This window comes from Mustela lutreola, chromosome 4 (genome assembly GCF_030435805.1).
Source record: "Mustela lutreola isolate mMusLut2 chromosome 4, mMusLut2.pri, whole genome shotgun sequence".
NCBI classification, from domain to species: domain Eukaryota; kingdom Metazoa; phylum Chordata; class Mammalia; order Carnivora; family Mustelidae; genus Mustela; species Mustela lutreola.
In genome coordinates, this window is record NC_081293.1 from 95,399,774 (window position 1) to 95,420,795 (window position 21,022).

The 21,022-nt window shown below is 40.6% G+C and overlaps 1 protein-coding gene across 2 annotated transcripts in view; it reads right to left on the reverse strand.

Annotated features, from left to right (window-relative positions):
- The window catches only part of AMPH (amphiphysin), a 263,695-nt gene that overhangs the window by 87,792 nt on the left and 154,881 nt on the right, over positions 1–21,022 (reverse strand). For both annotated transcript variants that reach the window (XM_059170541.1, XM_059170540.1), the window contains exons 6-7: positions 12,812–12,919; positions 10,182–10,267 (exon numbers count right to left, since the gene is read on the reverse strand). In XM_059170541.1, the coding sequence (XP_059026524.1) occupies positions 10,182–10,267; positions 12,812–12,919 (194 nt within the window). The remainder of the gene's footprint in view (positions 1–10,181; positions 10,268–12,811; positions 12,920–21,022) is intronic.

The following is a 21,022-nucleotide window of genomic DNA, read 5'->3' on the forward strand; positions in this document are numbered from 1 at the left end:
GCTGACGCCTGGGGACCGTGGCTCTCACCTGTGCAGCGCAGCTGGAGGTGTGTTTCTGATTCAGCAGGTCCCAGGCGGGGACGGAGGATTTGCATTTCTACCAAGTTCTCATGGACACTGAGGCTGCTAGTGCAGGGAGAATGCTTTTGGGAAGCGCAGCCCTAAGAATCTGTTTGTATTTTAGATGTGTGTTGTGTAAAGGGCTGGAGATAGAGAAGTTTACCTTTCATTTTTATACCCTATGCGTGGTCTCGTTTTGGTACCATGTATTTGGATTCTGAAATATGTTTAGTGGAGAAAACAGAAAACCTACCAGTTCATTGTAATTCCTCAAAGTAAGAGTGTGCTTTCACTGAGCAAAAAGAAACACAAGATGTCCAATACCAATATCTCACACATTTGTGAAGCAAATCCATGGAGTGGAGGTGTTCCGGGACGGGACAGTCTTAGGTCTCTAATAGTTAGCATACCTAGCAGCACTTGCGGATTCAGCCTGGCACCTCCTGTATGGGCTCCCTTTGCTCTCAGTGAGGACCCTTTTGACTCTATTAATTCAACTCTTCTGAATCCATCTAGTAAATTACTACTTTTAACTCATGTTCTCGTTTCAGTAACCTTCTCAAAAATAACTCCAGAATCCTGACTGGTTTACTAGATTCCAAATCCCAAGTAAGGACTTAGATGCCAGAAACATTAGATAAGGCAGATATATGGAATAAACATATACTCAGGGCGGGGGAAGGGGACTGTAATTAGAATACTTATTTGGGGGGTGCCTGGGTGGTTCAGGTGGTTAAGCGTCTGCCTTCAGCCCAGGTCACGATCCCAAGGTCCTGTGATGGAGTCCCACATTGGGCTCCCTGCCTAGTACAGAGCCTGCTTCTTCCTTCCCCTCTACCTCTCCCCCCATGCTCATGCTCTATCTCTCTCTCATGCGCTCTTTCTCACATAAATAAATAAAATCATTTTTTTAAAAAAAGGAATATTTATTTTGGGGGAGTAAGAATGTTCCTGTAATATCAGATGCCTGAACATCTACTTGAGAGGATAAACTTAGGGTGCCCTGAGGACCCCTCTTCTTTAGGAACCCTCTTATTTAAACAATGACATGAGGGGTACCTGGAGGACACTGACAATGACAGTTAAGCATCCAACCCTTAATTTTTGCTCAGGTTATGATCTCAGGGTCATGGGATCAAGCCCCACATGGGGCTTTGCTCTCAACATGGAGTCAGCTTGAGATTCTCTCCCTATCTATCTTTCTGCCCCTCCCTGGCTCATGGTGTCTGTCTTCCTTTCTCTCAAATAAATGAATAAAATCTTTAAGTAATGACATGAACGGATAGAGAAAAGGGTGCTTCCCATTTCTCTGTGCCTTTTGGTAAGCAGGATTCCAATAAGCTGGATGGACGAATGTTCCATCATCATTAAAGGCGACAGAAAGAGCAGCCATTGAAACATTTTACATATTCCCTCACTTCATTCCTGTAACCACCCCCAAGACAGTGAGCCTCAGTATACTGTCTGGTTTACTGAGGCACCGACAGATTCACTGTCTAGGCTCTTGCAATTAATCAGTGGAGAACCTGTATTTGGACCCAAAAGGAGGAAAACCAATAGAAAAGCATGCACTGTTAGTCAAGAAATTCTGCTTAAGCATGAATATCATTATTTCTGTGGTTTCTGATGAAATCAGGTGGTTTAGAATTTTAACAAAATAAAAGATAAAAATCCAGATTCAGAGATGAAATACTAGGTAAGCACTATATGCATCCCATTAGTAAAATTACTTATTCTTTGGGTTAACCTATACCTTAAATTCCTACCATGTTTCACTTATTTATTTATTTTTCTTTTTAACCTTATAAGACTAGTTTGTTTGGGTTTCTTTCATTTTTTTCATTTACTGAGGTTTAACTGATAAATAAAATGGTAAGACATCTAAAGTGTGCATTGTGATGACCTGATATATAATTGTGAGGGGTTCCACACATCTAGTTAATTAACACAGATAACACCTTATGCATTTATCTTGTGTGTGAACATTTCTACTCTCGGCAAATTTCAATTATATAATATAGTGTTCTATAGCTCTGGGTAACCTTTTAACCAAGCTCTCCGTATTTCCCCCACCTCCATTTTTCCACTTTCTGTTTCTGTGAGTTTGCCTTTTTGATTCAGATTCCACATATAAGTGATACAATGCAGTTTATGACACCTGTCAGAAGGGCTGTCATCAAAAAGAGGGAACAAGTATTGGTGAGGATGTGGAGAAAAGGGACTCCACGTGCCCTGCTGGTGGGATTGTAAGTGGGTGTAGCCAGTGTGGAAAAGTCCTCAAAAAGTTAAGAACAGAACTACCCCTGGATCCAGCAATCCCAGTGCTGGGTCCATTTCTGAAGGAAATGAAAACAGGATCTTGCCGAGATGCAGGCACTGCCTTCTTCATGGCAGCGTTCTTCACAGCAGCCAAGATAGGAAAGCAATCCCAGTGTCCATCACCCGGCAATGCTTAGAGGTAGGCTACATATACACACACAAACACGTAGGTCATTTTATGTATTATTTCACAACAAAATGAAAAAAGAGGTGAATTCAGGGATGCATGGTCACTGTAGGTATTGAACATTATGATTAAGCAGGACAGATGTCCTTCTCTGTCTGGTTTATTTCACTCAGCATGATACCCTGAAGGGATACCCTAGTAGTTACTCCCAAATGGCATAACCTCCTTTCTTATGACTGAGTAATATCCATTGTGTGTATGTGTATGTGTCTCTATGTATGTATCTGTAGATAGATAGATGGGACGTATAGACAGACAGATAGGTACACATACATATATTAATAAAGAAAATCCTGGCACAGGATGTTCAGGGAACTAGTAACTACCTGGGAGAGTCAGACCAGCAGCCTAGGAGATAAGAGCCCAACGAAGCAGGCAGACCTATGCTCAGGCCAAGGATCTTCCAGATCGCTTGCCGGCCATGCTTGCTTGCAGCCTCTAGCCGTGTCTAAGGCAGGGGCACGGAAAGGACCTGCAGTGGAGGAAACTGACTACAGCAGCAGCTGGATGGGAGGCGAGATGGCAAGTCCTGGGACAACACCGCAGAGGGACTGGCTCACTCTTCTGTTGGCAGGCAAGTCTTCCTAGTGCACCACTTCTCTGGGACTCCCATCAACAGTCATTCCTCAAACATTCCCCCTCATTCGATTACTCAACAAAGGGCTGATTCACTCTAGGTTCATGCCTAGTGGTGGGCTCCAGGGGCTCTGAGAATGACAGTCCAGGTAAAGGAGGACCTGAGCGCAGATTACTGAACACGCGCTCTGTCATTCTGGTGAGTCAAAGAAGCAGACTCCAAGACAGCTTGTGAATGTTAACGTTACCACAAAAGGTCACCTACAATGAAATATCAAAAACGAGTAGATTTGCACAGAAACAGCTAAGGGCACTGAGAAGACAGGGGAATTAACAGCCTTGTGTCAGCTGCGAATATCTGCTTGAGAGGATAAACTTGGGCTGCCCTGAAAAAGGGTCAGATTTAAATAGAAGGCAAGAGAAGATGTGTGAATGGGAGGGTATAGACTGATGGGGGGTGTAGGTGGATGGGGTGTAGATAGACAGGGTAGGATTGGGGGGCAGAGATGGATGCAGGTGTAGATGCATGGTGAGTGTAGATGGCCAGGGAAGTACAGATGGACAGGGGTTATAGACCAGGGGTGCAGAAGGGGAGTGCAGATGGAGGGGTTGTGTAGGGTGTAGTTGACCTTCACTGGTGAGGACTGTTTTTATTTTCAAAATAAAACCCTAATGAAGATCTATGAATTAAGACTTGGTGCACAGCTCTACTCTTTCCTTAGTGTAAGTTTCTTGGATATAAGTGCTGTGTGACAGGCAGACACCATAGAAGCTTTGATGACTAGTGCCAAGCTGTTCCCACCCAGGCTGGATTCTTTGACTCCCTCAGCTCTCAGCATGAGGTTATACAAAACAGTTGTAAATTTGATAGGTGAGAGTTAATACCTTGCTGACTTTTACATTTATATTCCCTTAATTAAAGTTGATACATTTTTCATTTATTTATTAGCCATTTGTTTTGCTTCTTTTGCGAGTCATCTATTCATATATTGTGTTTATTTCTTCGTGCTTGTTTTTTTCTTGTTTATTTGTAAGGGAATTACTATTAAACATATTGATCCTTGGACACATTTAGCAAAAACAAGAGTTCCCATTCTTCTGTCTTTAAATTTTATTTTCTGATATATAGTTTATATCAGTATCTGATATGTAGTTTGTATCAATTATTATCATGGCACCTGGGTGGTTCAGTGGGGTAAGCGTTCAACTCTTGATTTCAGCTCAGGTCATGATCTCAGGGCGGTGAGATCGAGCCCTGCGTCTGGCTCCATGCTCACTGGGGAGTCTGCTTGAGATTCTCCCTCTCCCTCTGTCCCTCCCTGTCACCCCTACTCTCATTCTCTCTCTCTAGAAAAGAAAGTATTATTTAGGGAAATAATTGGTGTGGTGCCAGGAATACCTTGTTGAGAATGACTAAACAAATATCAATCAATTTTCTAATATTTTTATGATTTTAGAACTTAACTCAACTAGCATGTATTTAACTTAGAAAAAAAGTGTTGAATATCTTTGATGCAATTCACCAGATAATGGTTTTCTTCAATTTAAGAAATCAGAGACTCTTTTAAAGTAGGGAATGCCTTTGATTCATTCACTACCAGAGGCACTAATAAGGCACCTGGTCAGAGCAGGCATGCAATAAATATTCCACAAATAAATGAAAGAACTAGTGTGCATTCGTCCCACTGCAAGGGCATATCCTGACTGTACATGGCTACCTTAGCTTGTAGAAAACTGATGTCACCAGCAGGAGGCGTATATCCACCAACAGCAGCAGGCTGTGAGTACAGTGAGGTTTCACTTCACAAGGTCTTCATAAACACGGGGCTCTGAGACTTTCCTATTTCCCTGAAGGACTCCTCTGAGGCATCCTCAGACCCCACCTGGTTAGCCGTCAAGACGACCTCCAATCCTTTATTAAGACAGTGCTTTGTCCTTGGAAACAGTGGAAAGGATTAAGAGCTGAGCTATCACCACCAAGGGGTGCAAGCCAGGTTACTCCCCTGGCAATGCCCTAAAGGAAGTCTGCATAGGTCAGGGTGGGTCACTATTTCCCGTTGAGCCCCCTGCAATGGAGGAAGCATCCTCTGCCGTCCCACACTTACTAGAGGGGTGGCCTGGAATAAGGAAGAAATCTCCCAACCTCCCAGGCCCCACCCTGTTCACAGCGCCCACAGCATGTGTCTCAGGACCTCCCTCTCTCCCCTCCCCTGGGTCCTAACACAAACACAGCAGATCCCCACAATAGGACTCTCCATGCAAATAAGAAACCCCTGGCTCACTGACCTTGTGAGCTCTGGATATTGCCATCCCTCAAACCGAAATGAGAACACTCCCTACTCTCACTTCCTGGACCACAAGATCCTTGATTCATTCACTTTTGTTCTACTTGCTAATTTATTTTTAATCTTTAATCTTTAGCCTTTTCTTCCAGGCTGCTACCCCCTCAGGCTCAGCATCTGGCTTTATCAAGTGTAGGCCTCTCAATGCTGGGGGGCCACTGGGTGGCTGAGCTCCACCAACACCTGGTCTTTATCCCTCACCCTCCACTTGCTCCAGAAATCCTCAGTCCTCCATCATCCCCTATGTGCCGCTGCCACCGTCAACTCTCAAAACAGTAACGGCTATTTTAAAAGGCTTCCCTTGCCCTCTCAACTCCCCTCTATCTGCTGCCACGACTCCTCAGGTCCATTTTAGTCAAGATCCTACTTCACCAACCACGGTCTCTCCAGCGCCTGCAGTCAGGCTTGTGACCCCGGCCTCAGCTGGAACCTATCTGGAAAATTCCCTTTGCTTCCATGGAAGCAATACACTCTTCCTCTCCGCTGCCTGACCTCCATTTTTTTTGTTTTGTTTTTGTTTTTAAGATTTTATTTATTTATTTGACAGACAGAGATCACAAGTAGGCAGAGAGGCAGACAGAGAGAGAAAGAGAGGAAGCAGGCTCCCTGCTAAGCAGAGAGCCCGATGCGGGATGCAGGGCTTGATCTCAGGACCCTGGGATCATGACCTGAGCCAAAGGCAGAGGCTTAACCCACTGAGCCACCCAGGTGCTCCTGACCTCTGTTTTATAAGTGATTCTCCTGGCACTCCTTCACTGGTAAAAATCTCTCCATTCTTGGCTTTCTAAGGTACTACTCTTCTGGGTCTTCTCCTACATCTGTGATTATTTCCCCTCAGGCTCATCTGCAGGCCCCTCTTCCAGCACATTCCTTAAATACTGCTGCTGTCAGTACTCATTTCACCACAGGAGGGAAGCATAGAAGACATAAAGTGCTACTTCAATCTCAAGGTGAGTAATATGGCTGGGAATAAAACATATGTATTTATAAAATGATTACATGAAATAAATGTTATTTATTGAAAGTCTGCATACAGTCTCACTGTAAGGAGAAGGCCTACATCAGACATCAGGACTAACAGGAGGTAACATAGAAGTCTATTTAAGGGCCAGCTTTAGGATTTATAAACCTTACAGTATCAGGCAAAGTGTTTAACCAGTATCATCCCTGGCCTCCTCATTTGTAAGATGAGGGTATACAGGTAATTGTGATCACTAGAGATTATGCATGCAAAGTGCATAAAATGATACCTGAAAATAGACAGTATTCAATAATAAATGAGCTCTTTGTCTACGCATAAACACACACAATACACACAATACAGTCAAAAAATACAATATATATATAAAGGCCTAAATAAAATTAACAAATCAGGAAACAAAAGTGTTGGTGAGGATATGGAGGGTCCTCAAAAAGATAAAAATAGAGCTACCCTACAACCCAGTAAAAGATGGTATTTATCCAAAAGATGCAAATATAGTGATCCAAAGGGACACCGGTACCCCAATGTTTCTAGCAGCAATGTCCACGATAGCCAAACAATGGAAAGAACCCAGAGGTCCATCAACAGATGAAAGAATAAAGATGTAACACACACACACACACACACGATGGAATATTACTCAGTCATCAAAATACCCTGAAATTTTACCATTTGCAATGATGTGGATAGAGTTAGAGGGTATTATGCTAAATGAAATAAATCAGAGAACGATTTCCCACATATGCAGAATTTAAGAAGCAAAACAGGATCAAAGGGTAAGGGAGGGAAAAATAAAATAAGACAAAATATGAGAGGGAAACAAACCATAAGAGACTCTCAACTCTAGAAAACTGCGGGTTGCTGGAGGGGAAGAGGTGGGGGAATGGGGTTACTGGGTGATCAGTATGAAAGCGGGCATGAGATGTGATGAGCACTGGGTGTTATATGTAACTGATGAAATCACTGAACTCTACCTCTGAAACTAATAATATACTATATGTTAATTAACTGAATTTAAATAAAACCCCCCAAAATTTTGAAACGGCCTAAACTAGGCTTTCATCAAAAGGCAGGACCTGATCGACATACAAAGGAGTGAGCCTTGAATGTGGGAATAAGTCAGTGGATTATAAAGCACCGAAACATTGAGATTGCATTTGGCTAGATGAGGGGAAAGATTTCACTCCAAATTTATCCTTCAAATATTCCCATTGTGTTTAAGTTCTTACAAAGTCTTTCATATTACAAGATACTCTGACAGATTCTTACACTGAATTACCAAATACTATCTGGGGAAGATACATAAACCCCAATGGCATCAATCATTGCTGGTTTTGAATTCTTACAGAGAACATTAGGAAAAGAAATTCTTTACACACCCAATACATATTAAGGCAAATAACAACTGTGTTCTGGCAATTTTTGCCATTTACCCAGAAGTATTATTTCATAATTGGAAGTGTTGAGTATTGTGGTACCTTAGCTCTTGCAAAATCAGTTTAAAAAGCAACTGAGTAAGTAATTACATTTGAGACCACAAAAATTCCTTTAGAGGGGGAATGAACAGAGTAACTATTTAAATTGTATGCAAATGACAACAACTTGTGTTTGGGATGGGATATCTGTGGGGGAAGATAATAAGCTCTGGGGAACTACCAGCTGACTTGATGAGTGTCCTTAATGAGGACGAAGACATGGATGCCAAAGACAGATATAAAGATCTTAGTATTGCTTAAAATATGAGTGTCAAATACATTTCTTTTCTTAAACGATTCTATTTAACAGAGAGAGGGAGAGAGAGAAGCAGGCTTCCTACTGAGCAGGGAACCTGATGTGGACCTCGATCCCAGGACTCTGGGGTCATGACCTGAGCTGAAGGCAGAAGGCAGATGCTTAGAGAGTGAGCCACCCAGGCACCCGTAAAATAGATTTCTTAAAAAAATATAATTTTATATAATTTGTGATTTTAAAAAGGCATGACTACTTCAATTAAAATTATGAATAGGTATTTGCTTCATCTGTATCCCTAGAGGTTTTATATGTTCAGGCTCCTCAAAATCCTCTTTGGGCACACACAGTAGGATCCTCAGCAGACCACAAAGATTGGTCAAGGTAGAGCTTCTGAATGACAAGGTGGACAGGATGAGGTCAAAGACACAAATGTGAGGACAAGACCACCATCATTGGGCACCTGGGTGGCTCAGTGGGTTAAGCCGCTGCCTTCGGCTCAGGTCATGATCTCAGAGTTCTGGGATCGAGTCCCGCATCGGGCTCTCTGCTCAGCAGAGAGCCTGCTTCCCTCTCTCTCTCTCTCTGGCTGCCTCTCTGTCTACTTGTGATTTCTCTCTGTCAAATTAATAAATAAAATCTTTAAAAAAAAAAAAAAAGACCACCATCATTACCCACAGAGAGAGTAAGGACAGTGGCAGTGAGAACAGGGAGAGAGAGACCAATCCAGAAGACCACAGAGAAAAAGGGATGGATTGACTCCTTTGATGGTCCTCTGGTTTTCTATAGTTTCTGACTCCACAGTTTGTAGTCTGGGAGCCCAGGAACGATAGTACCACAGAGACAAATACAGATTTTGAAAGGATGAGTAAATTCTGATGAGCGATGAGCTAATTTCACACATGTTAAAATTCGGGTTATGGCTGAACATTGAAGTGGTCATGCCCTACAGGCTGACTTTATCAGGAATTGACCAGAATTTCCTCCAGATATTTCAGTAGTTCAAAAATAAACATGGAATACCTACTCCAGGCAAAAAATTGAGGCAAACTCAATTTTTTGGATAAACTCCACTGTAGACCCTCAAAATGCTGACAATTTAGAGGCTAAGTAGGAACTCCAGATTATCTATGGAGGAAGGCTTTAAGGGATACCAATCTGGTTGGAAGCTGGGCTAGATGGTTTGCCTTACAGCAGGGTTGCACAGAGAACACGATTCTGTTTATTTGGCAGGGGAGTATGAGTCACTGATGTAAATTGAGATTGGTCAAGGTAGAGCTTCTGAATGACAAGGTGGACAGGATGAGGTCAAAGACACAAATGTGAGGACAAGACCACTATCATTACCCATAGAGAGAGTAACGTGGGTTGGACCCACTTTATCCAACAACTTCTTGGTTCTACCACTGAGTGGGAAAAAGAAGACAAAGGGTGGACAATGCACTTAATGCCACAGGAAATGAAGAGTACCCATAATAAAAAGAATATTTAGCCCTTCAAACAGGAATGAAGTTCAGGTTAAAAGGTCAGAACTGAAAGCAGAGGTTTGATATCAACATTGAAAGACCAGATGACCTCTCGGAATAAATGGAATCCTGCCAAGAGCTAAAATGTATCCTTGTAAATTTGAAAGTTAAGGGCTGTTCTCCACATGCCTCGAATTGAGATCTGGGGCCCCATTTGAGAAATAGATCAAGGTCTAAAACTTTGCGGTCAATAGAATAGCTGCTAGCCTCACGTTGTTATTTAAATTTAAATGAATCAAAACAAAATAAATCTAAAATGCAGTTCCTCCACCATACTAGCCATAGTCCAAGTGTTCAACAGCCTACCATATGTGGCAAGTAGCTATTGCCTAAAATTACAAAAATTGAACACTTCTATTGGATGACCTTTAGCATCCCAAGCAATAAAGACAAGAGAAGGGATTTCCCTGTTCTTGATTTTTTAAAAGGGATGTGAACCCCCTGGATAGATGCAACGTTACCTTGACCATAATGATGGTAACTCTTCTTGTAAGTCAACGTTAAACTCCTCAAATACTTTCTGTGCTTTCTGAAATTCCTCTTCTGCCTAGAAGACACATAACAAGTGTTTATGCTAAAAAATGTCATAGAAACGCAAGCCATTTCTATATACAACAACAGCATTTAACATAACATGGGAACAGCATAATTTTGGGGGGGCCTGGATGACTCAGTTGGTCAGGCATCTGACTCTTGATTTAGGCTTTGGTCATGATTTCAGGGTAAATCTGAGCCCCCCATCAGGCTCCAGGCTGGGTATGAAACCTACTTAAGATTCTTTCTCTCCCTTTCCCTCTACCCATGCCCCCCACTCACAAGCACATGCATATTCCTCTCAAAAACAAACCAAAAATTTGCATAATTTTTCTCAGTAACAGTGAAATAGTAAGTCATTTTTTTTTTAAAGATTTATTTATTTATTTGACAGACAAAGATCACAAGAAGGCAGGAAGGCAGACAGAAAGAGAGGAAGGAAAGCAGGCTTCTGCTGAGCAGAGAGCCCAATGCGGGGCTTGGTCCCAGGACCCTGAGATCATGACCTGAGCTGAAGGCAGAGGCTTTAACCCACTGAGCCACCCAGGCACCTCAAAAGAGTAAGTCTTATTAAGACATAAAAACTGACTTGATTACAGGGGTTGCTATTGTAGCCTGGCAGTTTGACTGCAAAAATATAACTGCCTGTCCCACACACCACTCTGTTCTGGATACCGGACATGGATACTTCCCAAAGGACTTCCCCATCTAGTGAGAAATCTAAATAATTACATCACAAAATAGCACTTACAAACTATTGCAGAGCATGCTACTGGGGAAGACGGTACAGAAACAGAGGGTTCCATAGGAAAAGTAATATTCTAAAAGAATCTTGAAGAATCATCAAATGTTCCCTTTGAAGAAGCGGGGGTGGGGGGGTGCTACAATGCATAAAGGTGGCATTTCCTGGGTTAGAATCCTAGCTTACTAATGGTGTCAATTTGTGAAATGGTTTTAACGTTCTTCATCTCTGAGGCCTCACTGATAAAATGGAGATGGTAATGCCCACTTCACAGGTGTCATGAGTATTAAGAAGCAATGGCACAGATGAGAGGGTGCCTGCCACCTAAGGTGTCTTATGCAAAGGGCAGATCTCATCGTGGCTGCTCAGGAACGGATGTGTGGGTCAGGAGAGCTTTCGTTCAGGGTGTGGGTATGAAAGGAGGAGCAGAGGGGAAGGAAAATTCAAAAGCTGATTAGGATGAACAGGTGAGTCATGACCAAGTTGTGCGGGTCTCATATGCACACTAAGAAATTTAGATTTGTTTTTTACAGGCTATCTGAGCCATTAAAAGACAAGCAGTGGAGAAACATATCTAGATATGTGATATAGAAATACTATTCAGACAGCTGTGTGTAGGCAGATAGAAGGAGGCAAGACTGGAAGCAAAGGGAATAGTTAGCAGGTGTTGGTTGGCATCTGTAAGTGACTGGTTTACATAGTAAAAGCTACTGAAATGAGTTTTCTAAAAGAAAACGAATGTTCTATAAGCCCAGCACATATCTGCACTCTCTGGCAACCATAGATTATGTCTTAGAATTTTAAATTTGGTTTTCTATCTGAATCTGCCTTTTTTTTTTTTTAATTAAGACTTTATTTATTTATTTATTTGACAGGGGGGAAATCACAAGCAGGCAGAGAGGCAGGCACAGAGAGAGAAGAGGAAGCAGGCTCCCCACCAAGCAGAGAGCCCAATGCAGGACTCGATCCCAGGACCCTGAGATCATGACCTGAGCCGAAAACAGAGGCCAAACCCACTGAGCCACCCAGGCGCCCCCTGAATCTGCCTTTTAACTTCAAATATGGACCTTAAACACAGAAAGAAGTGGAGGAACACATTACTTTCGCTGAGCCTGCAGTATTGCTGGGGCCAAGGTTGACTCTGACCAAAATGTGTGAGTCAGTGTCAGCCATGTGAACTCTAAAATCACATGAAAAACCTCATAAAAAATTAGGGAAAGCAGCCCACAACTACCATGTATCAGCTTAAATTCTGTCCTAATTCCACTCTCCTTTAAAAAGGAAATAACAGGTATACCTTGTTTTGCTATGCTTTTTTTCACTGTGCTTTATTGACACTGAATATTTTTACAGACTGACGGTTTGCGGCAACCCTGCACCAAGCAAACCTATAGGTAACATTTTTCTAGCAGCATTTGCTTATCTCATGTCTCTGTCTCACATTCACGTAATTCTTGCAGTATTTAAGCATTTTCATTATTATTATATTTGCTATAATCTATGATCAGTGATTATGACTTGCTGAAAGCTCACGTTATAAAATTTTTAGCAATAAAGTGTTTCTAATAAAAATGTTGTATTTTTAAATCCAATGCTATTACACACTTGATAGACTATGGTATAGCGTCAACATAACTTTCGGATATACTGGGTAACTAAAAAATTCATTTGATGGCTTTATTACAATATTTGTTTTATTGTCATGCTTGGGAACTGAACCCAAAATATCTCTGAGTTTTCCTTAATTTTAAAAAGCAAAGTCGTTATACATTATATAATATGGAGAGTGGTGTCAGCAGTTGGATCAATTCTTACCTTCGAGATTCGACTTTCATCCTTCCTCTTGGAGCTCTGCAAAGCTTCCAGGTGGTGGCGGGCACTATCATAGTCCACCAGCTTCCTGCTGCGTTTTGCAATGCGATTCTGTTGACAAGGAAATGCATGCATGATTATAGATTCTTTTTTTGATTACTAAAATGGTTCCATTGTGCAGAGCAACAGAGGATCTTGACTGGACCCTGAAAGTGAACCAGAATTTCAGTCAGCGAGTGATACCTGGAAATCACACTACCACCTCCAATTCTCTCCTTAAAAACCATCAGGTAAATAGCTTTCCTTCTGAAAATAATTAGGCTGATTATGAACAGTGAAAGGCAGAATTTGCAGTCAAGATCAGAAATATTCCAGAACTGGTTAAGGGAAGCAATACAATATTTTACCCTCAATTCTAAGTCTTTCGATGTTCCATTCTGAATATCATGGAAGACTCTAGTAGGATTTGGTTTTAGAACTCTAATAACATTCATACCAACAGAAGTTCTATAACGTAAATTTACTTCCTAAAAAAATCCTTTTTCTTAGTCATGGTCCTCAATCCTTCTGTTCATTAGAATCACCTGAGGAGCCATAAAAACACATGCATCCTTAGAGACTCCACTTCCGTTTAGGATATAGACGGCTACAACAAATGTGACTCTCACACAGACAAGAAAAAGTTTGGATAATCTATAAAAGGATAACTCCTTTTGATTCCATCAGAGACCTAAGGGTCACAAGGCAGCAAAATAATCTTAAGTCTTCTATTTGGGAAGAAGAACCAAGTCCCCCAAAGAGAGACAAGACAACAAATCATTTGTACCAACAAATCAAAATACAGGTAGAAGTTGTGGACATGAAGACGTCAGCCAACATTTTAACAAAATGGTAGAGGGTGGTTAATGTATCCCTGTGGGAAGCTGGGTAGCCAAGATACAAGGGCAAATTGCACTTAAGGGTAAGCTCTTCCCTTCAGCCTCCAATGGATGCTGTAAGAATTCTTGGGAAGAAGATATACTTTAGCAGTACAGGTGAGAATGAAGTGAGCTATAGGTGTTACAGGGTGGGCACTAGGGTGTGCCCATTTCATACATCTTTTTCTCTTACAAGGCAAAAGCTGTAAGTTGCTTAAGGAGGGAGCCCACAGACAACAGGCAAAGATATACTGCTTGATGGAGAGGAATAGAAGCAAAACCAATCTGGCCCTGCAAAAGCCTTAGGAAACCCTTCCGGCCCCTATGATATATGTAAAGATCAATTTTACACAAGGAAGGGTAGAATAAAAGTTCCCAAGAGCTAATACCAGCAGATTACTTAGGCCAGCCCCTGACAAGGGTGGTCCAATTCCACCTTGGGCAAAGACACTTGAGAATCACTACAACAAGCCCCTCCCCTAGAAGATCAGCAAGAAATCCAGCCAGGAACAAGCTCACCTATCAAGGACAACAGCGGAATTCCAGAAGGGAAAGCAAAGCATGGAATTCATGGTTTTCTTCGCATGATTCTTTAGTCTTGCAAAGTTAATTAAATTCTTCAACTTTTTTCTTATTCTAATTTTTTTAACTTTTACTCATTCTTTTTTAACATTTTTTAACTAGTTTATCTTAACAACACCTTTCTTAAAAAAATCTTTTTGGGACACCTGGGTGGCTCAGTTGGTTAAGCAGCTGCCTTCGGCTCAGGTCATGATCCCAGCGTCCTGGGATCGAGTCCCACATCGGGATCCTTGCTCCGCAGGGAGCCTGCTTCTCCCTCTGACTCTTGCCTTCCACTCTGTCTGCCTGTGCTCGCTCTCGCTCGCTCTCTCTCTGACAAATAAATAAATAAAATCTTAAAAAAAAAATCTTTTTGAACCTTTATTATTATAGTCATATTTTATCCTTCATTATATCTAACTTTATCTTTTGTATACACATAGGGTTTTTTCAAAAAATTTTGTGATACAACTTCTTCTAATAAATCAAATATACTCTAAATCTGACACATGGTTTGCTCTAGTCTCCAGACTGAGCAAATTCTCTCCATTTTCTTTTTCTTTCTTTTCCCAACCACCTTATCTTATCAACTCCTTTTTTAGAATTTTTTAAGTGCTCGCTTCGGCAGCACATATACTAGAATTTTTTAAAATTTTCATCTTTACAGTCATACTCCATCCCTTCATCATGTTAACCCTTATATTTGTGTGTGTGTGTGTGTGTGTGTATACATTTTCTTTTTTGTTCTTTAAAATTATGGAAGGTAGTTTCTACTAAGAGACCAAAATACTCCCAAAATCAAGTGGGTGGCTCTGTCCTATTCACCAGTCTAATACATATATTTTCTTTTTCTTTTTCTCCAATTTTTTTTTAACTTCTTTCTATGCCCTTTCTTCTTCTCCCCATGATTTGGGTCTCTTCTAATTTGGTTAACGCATATTTTTCTGCGGTAATTGCCACCCTTTTAGTATTTTATTCTCTCCTTCATATATTCTTACTTGGATAAAATGACAAGGCAGAAAAACTCACCACAAAAAAAAAAGAACAAGAGGCAGTACTGAAGGCTGGGACCTAATCAATACGAACGGTGATAATATGTCAGAACTGGAGTTCAGAATGATGATTCCAAGGTGCTAGTTGGGCTAGAAAAAGGGATGGAAGATATTAGAGAAACCCTGTCTGGAGAAATAAAAGAAATAAAATCTAAGCAATCTTAAATCAAAAAAAGCTATTAATGAGGTACAATAAAAAATGGAGAATCTTACAGCTACGATAAATGAGGCCAAAGAGAGAATTAGTGATACAGAAGAACAAATGACAGAGAATAAAGAAGCTGAGCAAAAGAGAGACAAACAACTATGGACCACGAGGGGAGAATTGGAGAGATAAATAATACCATAAGACAAAACAATATCAGAATAACTGAGATTCCAGAAAAAGAAAGACAGAGGGAGGCAGAAGGTACACTGGAGCAAATTATTATAGAGAATTTCCTAATATGGCAAAGGGAACAAGCATCAAAATCCAGGGTGCACAGAGAAACCCCCTCAAAATCAGTAAGAATAGGTCCACACCTCATCATCTCAGAGTAAAACTTACAAGTCTTAGTGACAAAGAGAAAATTCTGAAATCTACCCGGCACAAGAAGTCTGTATCATACAATAGTAAAAATATTAGACTGGCAGCAGATTTATCCACAGAGACCTTGTAGGCCAGAGAGAACTGGCATGATATATTCAGAGCACTAAATGAGAAAAACATGCAGCCAAGAATACTATATATTCAGCTAGGTTATCATTGAAAATAGAGGGAGAGATAAAAACCGTATAGGACAAACAAAAACTAAAAGAGTTTGTAAACACCAAACCAGCACTACAGAAAACATTGAAAGGGGTCTTCTAAACAAAGAGAGAGCCTAAGAGTAGTAGACCAGAAAGGAACAGAGACAATATACAGTAACAGTCATCTACAGGCAATACAATGACACAAAATTCGTATCTCTCAATAGTTACCCTGAATATAAATGTGCTAAATGCCCCAATCAAAAGACACAGGGTATCAGAATGGATAAAAAGACAAAAACCCATCAATATGCTGTCTACCAGAAACTCATTTTAGACCCAAAGACAACTCCATATTTAAAGTGAGGGGGTGGGAAACAATTTACCATGCTAATGGACATCAAAAGAATGCTGGGGTGGCAATCCTTATATCAAATAAATTAAAACTTAAGCCAAAGACTATAATAAAAGATGAGGAAGGACACTATATCATACTCAAAGGGTCTGTCCAACAAGAAGATCTAACAATTATAAATATCTATGCTGCTAACATGGAAGCAGCCAACTACATAAAGCAATTAATAACAAAATCAAAGAAACACATGGACAATAATACAATAATAGGAGGGAACTTTAACACTCCCCTCACTGAAATGGACAGATCATACAAGCAAAAGTCAACAAGGAAATAAAGGCCCCAAATGACACACTGAACCAGAGGGGACATCACCAATCTATTCAGAAGCAACAGAATACACATTCTTCTCTAGTGCACATGGAACATTCTCCAGAATAGATCACATCCTGGGTCACAAATCATGTCTGAACTGGTACCAGAAGATTGGGATCATTCCCTGCATATTTTCAGACACAATGCTCTGAAGCTAGAACTCAGAGCATTTGGAATGAAACTAAATTCATGGAGGCTAAAGAGCATCCTACTAAAGAATGGATAGGCCAACCAGGAAATTAAAGAAGAATTGAAAAAAATTCATGGAAACAAATGATAATGAAAACACAATGGTTCAAAATCTGTGGGACACAGCAAAGGCAGTCCTGAGAGGAAAATATATAGTAATACAATTACTATATCCTTTCTCAAGAAACAAGAAAGGTCTCAAATACACAACCTAACCCTACACCTAAAGGGGATGGAGAAAGAACAACAAAGAAAGCCTAAATCCAGCAGGAGAAGAAAAATAATAAAGATCAGAGCAGAAATTAATGAACTAGAAACCAAAAAAAAACAAAAAACAAAAAACAAAAACAGAAACAAACAAACAAAAAAAACCCAGTAGAACAAATCAATGAAACTAGGAGCTGGTTCTTTGAATGAATTAATGAGATTGATAAACCCGTGCCCAGACCTATCAAAAAGAAAAGAGAAAGGACCCAAATAATTAAAATCATGAATGAAAGAGGAGAGATCACAAACAACACCAAAGACATACAATTATAAGAACATAATATAAGCAACTATATGCCAGCAAATTGAACAATCTGGAAGAAATGGATGCATCCTAGAGACGTATAAACTACAACAACTGAACCAGGATTAAATAGAAAACCTGAACAGACCCATAACCAGTAAGGAGATTGAAGAAGTCATCAAAAATCTCCAAACAGGGGCGCCTGGGTGGCTCAGTGGGTTAAGCCGTTGCCTTCGGCTCGGGTCATGATCTCAGGGTCCTGGGATCGAGTCCTGCATCAGGCTCTCTGCTCAGCAGGGAGCCTGCTTCCCTGTCTCTCTCTCTCTCTCTGCCTGCCTCTCTGCCTACTTCTGATCTCTCTTTGTCAAATAAATAAATAAAATTAAAAAAAAAAAATCTCCAAACAAACAAGGACCCAGGGCCACATGGCTTCCCAGGGGAATTCTACCATTAAGGGGTATAAGCAATGAGGGGCACCTGGGTGGCTCAGTGGGTTAAGCCTCTGCTTCAGCTCAGGTCATGATCTCAGGGTCCTGGGATCAAGCCCCCCATCGGAGTTTCTGCTCAGCAGGGAGCCTGTTTCCTCCTCTCTCTCTCTCTCTCTAACTGCCTCTCTAATTGTGATCTGTTAATAAATAAAATCTTTAAAAAATAAATAAATAAAAGAAGAATTAAATCCGATTCCCTTGAGACTGTTCCAAAAAATAGAAATGGAAGGAAAATTGCCAAACTCATTTTATGAGGAAAGCATTACCTTGATCCCAAAACCAGACAAAGACCCCATCAAAAAGGAGAAATAGAGAACAATATCCTTGATGAACACAGAGGTGAAAATTCTCACCAAAATACTAGCCAATAGGATCCAACAGTACATTAAAAAGATTATTCACCACGACCATGTAGATTTATTCCAGGGCTGCAAGGTTGGTTCAACATCCACAAATCAATCAGTGTGATACAATACATTAATAAAATAAAGAACAAGAACCATATGATACTTTCAATAGATGCTGCAAAAGCATTTGACAAAGCACAGCATCCTTTCTTCATCAAAACTCTTCAAAGTGTAGGGATAGAGGGTACTTACTCAATATCATCAAACCCATCCATGACAAACCCACACCAAGTATCATTCTCAATGGAGAAAAACTGAGACCTTTTCTGCTAAGGTCAGGAACACGAGGGATGTCCATTATCACCAAGGCTTTTCAACATAGTATGAGAAGTCCTAGCCTCAGCAATCAGACAACAAAAAGAAATTAAAAGCATCCAAATTGGAAAAGAAGTCAAAGTATCACTCCTCGCAGATGATATGATATTTTATGTAGAAAACCCAAAAGACTCCACTCCAAATCTGCTAGAACTTTTATAGGAATTCAGTAAAGTGTCAGGATATAAAATCAATGCACAGAAATTTTTTGCATTATTATATACACCAACAACAAGACAAAAGAAAGAGAAATTAAGGGGTCAATCCCATTTACAATTGCACCCAAAACCATAATATACCTAGGAATAAATCTAACCAAAGAGGGAAAGAATCTGTACTCAGAAAACTATGAAGTACTCATGAAAGAAACTGAGGAAGACACAAAGAAATGGAAAAATGTTCCATGCTCATGACTGGAAGAACAAATATTGTGAAAATGTCTATGCTACCTAAAGCAATCTATATGTTTAATGCAATCCCTAACAAGATATCAATCATTTTTTCAATGAAATGGAACAAAGAATCCTAAAATTTGTATGGAACCAGAAAAACCTTGAATAGCCAGAGGAATGTTGAAAAAGAAAGACAAAGTTGGCAGCATCACAATTCCAGACTTCAAGCTCTACTAAATTCTGTCATCCTCAAGACAGTATGGTACTGGCACTAAAACAGACACATAGATCAGTGGAACAAACTAGAGAGCCCAGAAATAGACCCTCAACTCTATGGTCGACTAACCTTCAACAAAGCAGGAAAGAATGTCCAATGGAAAAAAGTCTCTTCAACAAATGGGGTTGGGACAACTGGATGGCCACATGCAGAAAAATCAAACTGGACCACTTCCTTATACCACACACAAAAATAGACGCATGATGGGTGAAAGACCCCAGTGTGAGAAAGGAATCCATCAATATCCTTGAGGAGAACACAGGCAGCAACTTCTTCTACCTCAGTCACAGCAACTTCTTCCTAGAAACATTGTCAAAGGCAAGGGAAGCAAGGGCAAAAATGAACTATTGGGATTTCATCAAAATCAAAAGCTTTTACACAGCAAAGGAAACATTCAACAAAACCAAAAGACAACTGACAGAATGGGAGAAGATATTTGCAAACGACATATAAGATAAAGGGCTAGTATATAAAATCGATAAAGAACTAATCAAACTCAACAACCAAAGAACAAAGAATCCAATCAAGAAATGGGAGTATTATGCCTCCATCAGAAAGGATGAATACCCAACTTTTGTAGCAACATGGACAGGACTGGAAGAGATTATGCTGAGTGAAATAAGTCAAGCAGAGAAAGTCAATTATCATATGGTCTCACTTATTTGTGGAGCATAACAACTAGGATGGAGGACAAGGTGAGTTAGAGAGGAGAAGGGAGTTGAGGGAAATTGGAACGGGAGGTGAACCATGAGAGACTATGGACTCTGAAAAACAATCTGAGGGTTTTGAAGGAGCGGGGGGTGGGAGGTTGGGGGAACCAGGTGGTGGGTATTGGAGAGAGCACGGATTGCATGCAGCACTGGGTGTGGTGCAATAACAATGAATACTGTTATGCTGAAAATAAATTTTAAAAATTAAAAAAAAAGAAAGAAAGAAATGGGCAGAGGACATGAACAGACATTTCTCCAAAGAAGATATCCAGATGGCCAACAGACACATGAAAAAGTGTTCCATATCACTCGGCATCAGAGAAATACAAATCAAAACCACAATGAGATACCACCTCATGCCAGTCAGAATGGCTAAAATTATTAAGTCCGAAAACGATAGATGCTGGCGAGAATGCTGAGAAAGGGGAACCCTCTTACACTGCTGGTGGGAATGCAAGCTGGTGCAGCCACTCTGGACAGCATGGAAGATCCTCAAAAAGTTAAGAATAGAGCTACCTTATGACCCAGGAATCGCACTACTGGGTATTTACCCTAGAGATACGAATGTAGTGATCTGAAGGGGCATGTGCACCTCAATGTTTATAGCAGCAATTTCCACATTAGCCAAACCATGGCAAGAACCTAGATGTCCATCAACAGATGAACGAATAAAGAAGATGTGGTGTGTACATGCAATGAAATACTATGCAGCCATCAAAAGAAATGAAATCTTGCCATTTGCAATGGCGTGGATGGAAATAGAGGGTATTATGCTTAGCAAATAAGTCAATCAGAGAAAGAGAATTATATGATCTCCCTGATATGAGGAAGTTGAGAGGCAAAGTGGGAGGTCTGAGGGGTAGGGAAGGAAAAAAATGAAACAAGAGGAGATCGCGAGGGAGACAAGCCGTAAGGGACTCTTAATCTCACAAAACA